The 10,506-nt window shown below is 40.3% G+C and overlaps 2 protein-coding genes across 2 annotated transcripts; both read right to left on the minus strand.

Annotated features, from left to right (window-relative positions):
• Positions 1-2,348: 2,348 nt before the first annotated feature.
• On the minus strand, positions 2,349-3,656 carry LOC133714028 (protein SENSITIVE TO PROTON RHIZOTOXICITY 1-like). Its single transcript, XM_062140373.1, has one exon. It carries the CDS (start codon positions 3,594-3,596, stop codon positions 2,532-2,534), a length of 1,065 nt encoding a protein of 354 aa, XP_061996357.1. The 5' UTR covers positions 3,597-3,656; the 3' UTR covers positions 2,349-2,531.
• Positions 3,657-7,912: 4,256 nt separating this feature from the next.
• Positions 7,913-8,721, minus strand: LOC133724024 (protein WUSCHEL-like). Its single transcript, XM_062150859.1, has 2 exons — positions 8,196-8,721; positions 7,913-8,106 (listed from the first exon to the last, which is right to left on the minus strand). The coding sequence occupies exons 1-2, from the start codon at positions 8,719-8,721 to the stop codon at positions 7,913-7,915; spliced, it is 720 nt and encodes a 239-aa protein (XP_062006843.1).
• Positions 8,722-10,506: the final 1,785 nt, after the last annotated feature.

Raw genomic sequence — 10,506 nt, forward strand, 5'->3', positions numbered from 1 at the left:
AGAATTTTCTGATTTGGTTATCATGCATGTATATGCAAAGCCATGATGCAAGCCCTGTTACGTAGCTGATGACATTAATTTCCAACTTATTTATCAAACTGTCTATTTGTATAAGAATTAACTATTTTAAAGAGATGATTCATGTAAAACACATGGTTTTAAAGTTGAGCACAAAACAAACAAAAACAAATTAGTGTAGAATTCGAATCTGGATAGAGAGTATCACAGACAATACGAGAAAGATGGAAGGGCGATTTGTTTTGGGGTTCTCTTGTGGACTAGCTGTTGACTAGCCTTTGCCTGACCTTGGAGTTAGCGGGATTAGAGGTTGAAGAAAACATGTTCTTTTTATTTAAACGGATATTCGCAGGATTGAAGCCTTTCGGAAATCCTCCGCTTCACTTGAGCGGTTGACGCAATCCAAGAGGAAGAGGAAGTCAAGCCGTAATCAAGCTTGCCTTGAAGGATCTGGACAAGTTCTTTCTTTCAATATAAGTTACCTAATATAAAATCGGCGTTCTTTGCTACCTATAAAATCGGTGCAGTTGACAGACTAAACAGTGTCGAAACGGTTTCCATAATTGAGGTGCAGTTTTGGTTTGATGTTTGTAAAACTTAAGTCACGGAATTGGCTTGTAGACAATAGTTCAAATACTGTCAGTGATGTTTGAGTAAGAATTTGAAGACAGCACTTGACAGTATATTTGATATATAGACCATAGGCAGTATAGCTAAATGTATGAATTGGGTTCTTTGGTTAATCCCATCTTGTAAATCCTCGTATGACGAAGTGCTCCTAATAGCTCAAAAAGAATCTTGATGTAAGATATAGCCGGACCTCCCCCTCCAACCAATATTCCTAACAATCCCGCTGCCAGATTCCAAAGGTAAGTTGATCTACATCAATTTGTTTGTCTGAGCCTTTGAAAAATTAAAAGATCCGACCGTGCGAAAGGGGATCTTGATTCTCTATTGTGCTTGTTGTTATTGTTTCAATCCTAACCGTGCATTATAGATTCAAGAGTTGATTTATCATTTAATCTCACAGCATATGCCCCACCTTATAACCTCACATATCCATGGCCCTTGTAACTCAAACACACTTGACCTCTATGAGTAACAGTCGAGCAAACGCAAGCGCATAAAACCCTAGGACCCTGAAGAGAATCTTCCCAGAAGCCATGGATCCAGCTGATAAATGACACCAAAACCCTCTTGTTTCCATAATAGAAATAGTGTAAGAGAATCTTATCACAAAAACTTAGCTGGAACTTAACCAAAACCGTACGTGGTTTCCCATACAATATCCTCTCTGTGTGAATATCTGTGTGATGCTAATCTGAAATTGCTAGTTTTTCTATTAGTATAAATACATCTCACCGTAGAAGGGTTTGCTTTGAAAACGAAACCCCCAGTACCCCATCTTAATAATGCACATTGACTTCTCTCTGCCATTGCGTGCCAACAGAAGAAGCGAATCTTCCGAAAGGAAAAACAGCTGCACAGAGAATCTTCAATGTATTATAATCTCTACGGTCCCCAGTGTATCTACCCATCTCTATTGGCCTGCCAACAACTCCTTCGTAAGTTATAGGCACTCAAAAACAGAGCATTTTCAGTAAACAATGTACAGAAATGGCCACAATATGATGCTATGTGCTCGCTTGCTCAAAAGCAGCTTTTCCCGAATTATTCTCTGCTCCCCCTTTTCTAAAAGTGGAATTTGTAGCAAGTAGAGGTTCGGTTAGACAAAAGGCACAAGCCACTAAATGCACTAAAAGCCAATAAGCAGGTGGTGGAAATATTAGAAAGTATCCAAAAGAGAGAGAAATAGTACAGATCCTATCCTAATTAAGCATTCCACAATTTTGGCCTCTCTAACAAAATAGCACTGGCCTCAGGACTTTGAGCTTGTCGCAAAAGAAACCCAAGTCACCCAAAAAACTACACACATTAAGCACCACACAACCCATAGAGCTTCAAATTAAAACCATTTCTAACCATTCTCATCCTTGGGAGCTATAGAGAGGCTAGAAGAACATGTAAATCTTCTTTTGCGAAAAAGTTTACATAACATTAATGTATCATTGCATTAACTAACCGTAGAAAGACCGGCTCCCTACAACACCTGTACATCAAGACCGGATTGAACTAGTCCGCCACTACATGGACGCAGTCTACCAGTGTACGAATCCGGTCTACACTAATGTATTGTAGGCGAATCCTTTCATGTACAACTTTCATTGCTAACAAGTAGAAATCTCCTACAGTTGTAATCCAACTATAACAATACTGCAATCTAAACCCAATCCATGATATCAAGCTACAACAGTCGAGAACAAACCATATTGAACGAAAAAGAATGTGATTTTATTAGACATTGCAACAGAGATTGCAAAAAAAGAATAAATCTTCAGCAACAAATTTGCAAATCTCCAATCACAAAAATTATTACACTGCATCATATACACAGCTCTATAATCTAAACAACAAAAATCCAGACCCAAGCAAGTAACTGATCATCATCACTGTTACAAATCAACAAACATATCCTCCAAACAAAACCCTTCAATAGATCCCAACCCACTAAACAACTCGTACGAAAAATCAATGTCCTCATAAACCGGATTCGAACCCTCACCCTTCCACGAAGTCGTTCTGTGCCTTTCCTCTCCATCCTCCTCCTCCTCCTCCTCTTCCATAGCCGTCGTGACCACACAACTCGCGGCGCCCTTGCTGTCGTCCTCCACGGCCGGCATGTGGCCCTCGAACAGCGCCATGTGCCCGAACAGCTTGCTCTTCCTCGAGAAGCTCGTGCCGCACGTGCACCGCCACCGCGCCTCGCCGCAGTGCTTCAGGTGGCTCTTCAAGTCCGCCACCACCGAAAAACTCTTCTTGTTGCAACGATTACACGAGTACATCTTCGGACAGTGGCTCCGCTTGAAGTGATTCTTCACGCAAATCACCGACTTCAGCGCCCGGAATTTCGCGTGCCCCTTGTTCCGGTTGCAACCGACGTAGGGGCACGAGAACCGCGTGTTCCGTCCGCCGCCGGTACACACCTCGCCGCCGCCGCCGGCAATCTTCTCCGGCTTCGCCAGCGCTTCCGGAGTCTTGAACTGGTTGCCGTGCGCTCTCATGTGCATCCTCAAATTCGCGTCGCGCTTGAACCCCTTGCCGCAAATCTCGCAGTAGTGGATGTGCTCCGCCAGCAGCTCCACCGCGTCGACCTCCACGATCTCGGAGTCTCCGCCGCCGCAGCCGTCGTCGTCGTTGTTGTTGTTTTCCTGTTCTTTCTTGACCTCGGGTTTCCGGGTCGGGTCGGGGTTCGGGTCGGGTCGGGGGATGCGGGAGCAGGCGAGGAGGGCGGCGCCGTTGGAGATGATTTCGTGGATGGCGGAGGAGATGCCGGCGGAGACCATGTCCATCTGGTGGGGGGTGATCAGGGCGTTGTTGTTGATGGATTGGGTGAGGAAGAGCTGGAGGGAGTCCATTCGGGTTCGGACCGTGTCGAGATTCTGGAGCGGGACTCTCGGGTCCGGGTCCTCGGAGTAGTAAGCCGTCGGGAACTGAAGTGATTGGCCGGGAAACGACATCGTATCATCAGAAAGGGAGGGTCTTCCTTTTCTTTGTTTATGGCTCTGGGTTGGATCGACTTGATATAAACTGGGACAAGGTGGGGACTAGGGGGAGGGGGAGGGGGAGGGGACTGCACACGTGGCGAAAATGACTGGGCTGATCTGGGACCGTTCAACGAGGCGGGGAGTGTGGGACAGGGAGGGGACAGAAGCCGTCAGATACTGTGATCGTGGATCCCACTAACGGAGTAGACCAATCGGAGATAATGGACCAGACTGGTGTAAGAAGCCAAGTCGTATCTGGGTTTCTATGAATTTGGGGTTTCTTCTGGGGAGGCTTGGGTTTGGGTAAAAAGATTTAATAGAGAAAGGGGCTTGGGAGGAAAAAGGGTCGTGAGAGTAGTCAAAGAGGTGGGATTGAATATAAGAAAAGGGATGATGATTTTAGAACAAGACATGTAGAGTAACGTAAGAAAGAAAGTGCAGTGTATCGGGTGAGAGAGCTTGTGACTGACGATGTTATCCATGCCATTGCCGATGCCAGTGGATGAGGAAGCTTCATAATTAAGCTCGTTTACCCATTAACTCTTCATTATGATTATATAATGTATTTTCACTTCATACTTCATTATAATACAATTTTCCGTAACTTAAATTACCCTTTAAAAATCATGATTTGTAAGAAATAAATTGAATCAGAGATTGTTTAACTATTCAATTGGATAAAATAAATAGACGATATTGATGACAATTACTATAATGAAATGAAATGAAATGAAACAATCATATATTTCATGTAAACCAATGACTAAGATGCCTCTAATTTTAACGCTTGGGTTGGACTCAGGTTTGGGTTTTTTTGGGAGGTGGCATATCTTGCTCTTTATCCTGTACTTGTTCCTAGAATGCTGCTATGGCTGGGTTGACTGTTGCGACGTACACCAAGAAGATCTTAGGCGTCAAGATGTTCAAACCAGTGGATCCATTTTAGAGCAATGTAGGGCTAGAGAGTTTTTTCAATTCCGTATTTTGTTTTCTACAGTTCCTTTAGGATTTTAGTCTTTTAGAAGCTTCTGCTTTGGATTTTAGTCGTTTTATTCGAGCATTAAATTGTAATTTGGGGGATCTTTGGAACTCTCTGATAGGAGCATTTTAAAGTGGTATTTTAATAGTTAATTCCTCACATTTTGCTTAGTTAATTCCTTAACGAATCGATTTTTAACTCAATTTCTATTTTCTTAGGTACATTGGAGTAAATGATGGTGAAATGAGCATTAGGTCCACACTTACCTATAAATGGTGGAGAAAAATGGAAATGTACTAAAATGTCAATTTTACACATTTTCCTACTCCGGCTAGGAGAAACCAAGCCAAGCAAGGAAGAAGGAGCGGCCGCCGGACCAAATGAACTTCAAATGAGCTGAAACTTTCCAGATCCATTCTGCACATCCTAAGGATCATTTCTTATGAAGAGTGCCAGAGCTATAATTGAGTGGAAGGCCTTCAAACAGTCAGCCCAATTTCCTGCAGAAGCAAAACTGGAAAACTGGACCTGTAAGAGGTCCAGCAGCATTTCCAGCCCAAAGGCATGGAAATAAATTCTGAAATTTTACCAAAATGATCTACACTCATGGTAGATCATTTCATATGAAGAAGTCACGAGCCAAAACTGAATTCCTGTTGGAGAAATAATTGAAGGAATAAAAGGGCAGAAACTGACCTAAAACAGCTCAACACCACATGTTCAAGTTTCCTACCCACATGAAGAAAGCTAGATGCTTTTCTCTTTTTCCTTGGATATATTTTTCTGCTCCAATAGATCATCATCACTTCCATACTTCTGCACCTTCATGCCTTGCTTTCATTTCATCATTACTCCATCTTTTCATATTTTACAAACCACTTTCATTATTTTTCTTCCATTTATCATTTCACTCTTCTTTTTCTTCCCTATATAAACACCTTCTCCTCTCACTCTAAGCAAATTCCTTCATCCATTCCATCTTCTTTGTCTCTCCATTTCCTTTCCATTTTCCTTTCCAACATCCTCTAGGGCAAGCCACGAAGTTCAAGCAAGGCCAAGGAAGAGAAGAACCAAGCCGTGAGCATCATCTTCCATCCTCCACCTTTGAAGCTTGCTTTCAAGTCTCAAAGGATTCAACATTATTCACCCATCTTCATCTTCCATCCACGGTGTAATTCGACCTCTACTTTGTAACCTTTGCTTTGTATTTTGTTGGTTTTGCCTTAGTTGACATATATGTTTGAACAATTGTTAATTTCTGGAATTTTATGATTAATTGAGAATTTTCAGATTCATATATTGTGATTCGAGAGTTGCTTATGTGGGTTTGTTTAATTAAATTTGCGTTATAGATAACTTTTGTATTTTAATCTTATGTGGTTGTAAACACTTAGGGTTTCGATATGAATGGTGCTAGGTTTAAGAACATGAAATCTACTTTTCGTTTTGTGTAAACTTGAATCAAAGTAGTAAAGGTTTTGTACAAAGATCGAATTTAATTAAAGAGAATTGCAATTAGGTGGACTTTTCCATACTAAGTTGTACACTTGAGTTGATAGCCTTTCTCTATGTGTAATGCGTTAAACATGACATGATTGACTAGCTTTCTAGGGTTTGATTGCATGTTTGATAGGATTAATCTAGGTGCTTTCGCTTAGGTTAATTAGCATTGAAAAGTAAAAAATGGGAATTCATTTGCTTTCGAATGTTTCACATGATCAACTCCTTTCTCATGACTTAGATGAACAATATTAGGGTTTGAATCAATTTTAATCATAAGTTTCGGTTTTGATCTTTGTTCCTTCATTCCATTCGTATTTTTATGTTTTTGCATTTTATTTGTTTTCTTAACTTAGTTTATTTTCGAATCCAAAATCCAAAATTCCCCCTTTTTCGTAAATATGTTTATACTTGTGAATATCTTTGTGTTTATATTACTTTGTTTTAATTTTAATTGTTTAATTGTTTGACAATGACAGGTGTACCCTCAATCCCCGGAATAGAACGATCCCTATTTGCCATATACTAACGATGTTTTCAGGGTTAAATTATGCGCTTGCTCAAAGCGTATCAATTTTTGGCGCCGTTGCCGGGGAATTGAAAAATCACTTGTTTTTGTTTTTAATTATTGTATATAAACTGTTTGATACTTAGTTTAAATTAACTAGGTTGTTTTTTTTATTGTTGAATACGAGTTTTAATTGTAAGTTGTAAATTGAATGGAATAGGTGAAGTCGTTTTTATTAATATTGGCCTAAACCCCTTATTGGTACCTAGTTCAGGTCCCTTAAGGTTGAGGGCGGCCTTTATTAACATTCATTGAACTGTCTAACACACTTAGGACCTTTTACATCCTAGTAAGAATATCCTATGTGAGATGGTGTCTAGGAAGGGGACAACGTTCATGACGGGTTTTTGAATCCAGAAGTGCTTATAAATGGGCCTAGCTCATGCCAAAATGGATTTTTCCTCTTGTGTTCGCCCTCCCCTACCTGGCCATTTCAGTAAGGTTGCCCAACGGATGTAGGAGGGACTTTGTGTCTAGACGACTATACTTGGGCCGCACGTCCACTTGATTTACCGCTTGGAATTAGATTTGATATCAATAATGTTTATAACAAAAGAAATACTTGTGCATACTCTTTACGTGTAAATTATTTTGTTGTTTCACACTTTATACTTGTAAAAATACTTTTTTTACGTTTTATACTCACTTGTATACTTAACTTGTGTCTTATGTACAAAATACTTGTTAATTATACTTGTAGTTTGTAATTCATAGTTACTTGTTTATTTTTTTTGTATTTCTTTGTTAATATTAAGTTACTAACTTTATTTAATGTAGGTACCGTCTGGCTGCAAGACGTAAAATACAAGCGCTGCTTGGGAGACAACCCAATTCAAAATATAATCAGATTTGCTTTCTCTTCCCCTTTTACTCCTCCATTTTCTTTTTGTTTTAGTAGTTATTTTCGTAAATTCCATCCCTATATGCTTACTTATTTCATTGCATGCTTTTAATTGATTATATTGAGGATAATGCAATATTTAAGTGTGGGGGAATGGATTTATATTTTTGTCTTTCATTTTGAATCCTATAAATATTTTTGTCTTTCATTTTGAGTCCTATAAATATTTTTGAGTCCTATATTTTAAAAAAAAATAATAATAATAATAAAAAAAAAAAATAAAAAATAAAAAAATAAAAAAAAAAATAATAAAATGCATTCATTCAGTCTTATTAAATTCAGCTTTTTACAAAAAAAAATAAAATAAAATAAAATAATAATAATAAAAATAATACACTGTACTATGCCAAATCAGCAGCTCCGGAGGAGTTGAGACTGAGCTCAAGGGAAATGCGAGAGCCACCGCCATAACCGCTACCTCCCTCGGAAGTAGTCTTCATGTTGCCAAAGATGTCCTCACCAGGCATGGGGAACAATGGAAGGGTTTCAATCTCCTGGTGATCTCCTCCTCGTTGTTGCAGGGATGTTTGTCCTCCTGTTGTGCCAAAAGAGTTGTACTGGTATTAGTGTTGAAGTGTGAGGAAGAATATGAAACAAAATTTAAATCAAGAAATCCTTCATTACCAGTAGAATCGGTGGAACCAAAATTGAGATTAATGGATCTACCATCATCAGTAGAACTAGTGGACCCAAAATTGATGTCAATGGATCCACCAGCTGGCCCAAAATTGATGTCGATGGATCCACCAGCACCAGTAGAACCAGTGGACCCAAAATTGAGATCAATGGATCCACCAGTACCAGGAGAACTAGTTCCCATGGGCACTTGAGCAGCCTGATTGCACCTCTTCATCTGCTTCTCTCGAGCCCTGACATTCTGGAACCAAAAATAAATGTTCTTGCCCTCAACATGTCCATACTGGTTCAGCTGGAGACAGATCTCGTGAATGTGCTCTGTAGTTGGGCACTTAACTCCCTTGTCGTAGTAAAGATCCTTGAGGATCCTTATTTGATCTGGAGTAGGAACCCACCTGGCACGGCTTCGCCAGAAATCTGTGTTGGCACTACTCCCGGCTGCTTGGTTGTTTCCTCCATCCTCGATTTGTTGCGGGGTTTGTAGCTCCATCAGTTGCAGAGTTCGTGGTTCCATGGTGATGGGTTGAGGGGATGTGAAGATCGAAGAGTAAAGTTGTCAAGTGTTTGAAGGAGTTGTTGTTAAAGGGATTAAGGATGATGATGGTGTGTTGGAGATCTGAAAGTTCAGAGGAAAGATGGGATTGAATCAACTAGATGGGAGAGAAGATCAGAAGAGAAGGATTGAATCGAAGAAGAAATATTTTGAGTTTTGAAAGAAGAGGAAAGCTGAAGAGTTGGGAGAGAGGGGCTGGAACTCAGGAGAGATTTTCGTTCCTTTGGAGTGAACAGTTGCGCCCTCAGAATGCACCTATTTATAGAGCGAGGTGAGCAGATCTCCACCGTTGGATGGACGATTCCTGTGATTCATTCTACGCGTTGGATTAAAGTCGCCCTGAAACCCGGAAAAGTTGTTGGCGCGTGGAGAGCGTGTAAGGGGACCGAGGGAATCTCGAGGCGCTGTGGCAGACAGCTGTAGCCGAAAGCAGATTTGACTGCCGTAAATCACGGAAGGGATAAGCCGTGACACAAGTGGGCCGTACTTGGGCCTGTCTCGGATCAAGGCATCACTGTAGCTGTGGGTGGAGGCCTGATGGGCCGAGTTTCAGAAACAGTTTTGGACATGATGGGCCGAGTTTCTGAAACAGTTTTGGATGAGTTGGGCCGGATTTCTGTAACAGTTTTGGATACGTTGGGCTGGGTTTCTGCAACAGTCTTGGATTTTTTGTGCCGAATTGTTGAAACAGTTGAAACAGTTGGTTTAAATAAAAGGATTGGTATGGATAATAACGTGAGCAGCCGTGCTCGAGTGGTTGAGTGTAAAGTTCGTGTACAAGAGGTCTGAGGTTCGAACCTCGCCTCTCGTTTATTTTTATTATGTTCGTTTATGACATAATAAGTATAAAATTTGTACACATTATATTAAGCACAGCTTGTGCTCCAGTGGTTGGGGACAAAGGTTTCGTGCAGCAGGTTAAGGTTTCGAACCTTGCCTCCCCCGTTTTTTTTATTTATTTATGTCACTCCATCAGAACCCTCCTCCGAAGGCTGAAACCAGCAAGAAGGCTGCCACTCGCCCGCATACCGCTCCTCCAAAGGAGTAAATGGAGGTACAAGTCTAGGCTGAAAGACTTTAAACATTAAGCGCTGCATGGGAGGCAACCCATTTCAACCGTAGCTGTGGAGGAGCCATCAACGCAGATTTGCTCTCTTAAACTCTATCTCCTCTATTACTATTTTCTGATTGTATCTTTGTTATTTGCGTTTTTAGTTTTTGTTTTTAGGTTTTCTTGAGTTAATCATTCCATTCACATGATAATTGTTCATTGCATGCTCTAACTTGTTTAACATTGAGGACAATGTATGATTTAAGTGTGGGGGGAAGGATTAATGCTTGTAGTTAGTTTTTGTCATAAAAAGAAAACAAAATAAAAAATCAGAAAAATCAGAAAATTAAAAAAATTAAATTAAAAAAATTTAAAAAAAAAAAAAAAAATCGTTAACTTTGTTTTAGGTTTTATATTCATGTTTTGGTTTTTGTTTATCTTTGTTCTTTAGTTTGTTTGTTTTGTTTGTTTGTTGTTAGAGTCAAAATGAATTTTGGGAAAATATCTTCTTCATCGTAGGCGCATCCAATGGGATATGATGTCTAAAGGTCTAGTTTGGATATGAGAAGTGCTGACAAAGGGTCTCGTCCCCTGTAAATCAAGTGAGTTGAGCTCCGCCAAAATCGTTCCTCTCTTCACCTGGTCATGTTCCAAAGGAGTTACCGAAAGGAGAAGAGAAATATCCCTAAGTCCAA

Source organism: Rosa rugosa, chromosome 1 (genome assembly GCF_958449725.1).
Source record: "Rosa rugosa chromosome 1, drRosRugo1.1, whole genome shotgun sequence".
Classification (NCBI taxonomy): domain Eukaryota; kingdom Viridiplantae; phylum Streptophyta; class Magnoliopsida; order Rosales; family Rosaceae; genus Rosa; species Rosa rugosa.

Excerpts from the sequence above, each read along its gene's own strand:
- LOC133714028 (XM_062140373.1), bottom strand. The coding sequence starts at position 3,596 with ATGTCGTTTCCCGGCCAATCACTTCAGTTCCCGACGGCTTACTACTCC.
- LOC133724024 (XM_062150859.1), bottom strand. The coding sequence starts at position 8,721 with ATGGAACCACGAACTCTGCAACTGATGGAGCTACAAACCCCGCAACAA. Across the intron at positions 8,107-8,195 it reads TGGTTCCACCGATTCTACTG|GAGGACAAACATCCCTGCAA; the intron begins GTAATGAAGGAT and ends TTGGCACAACAG.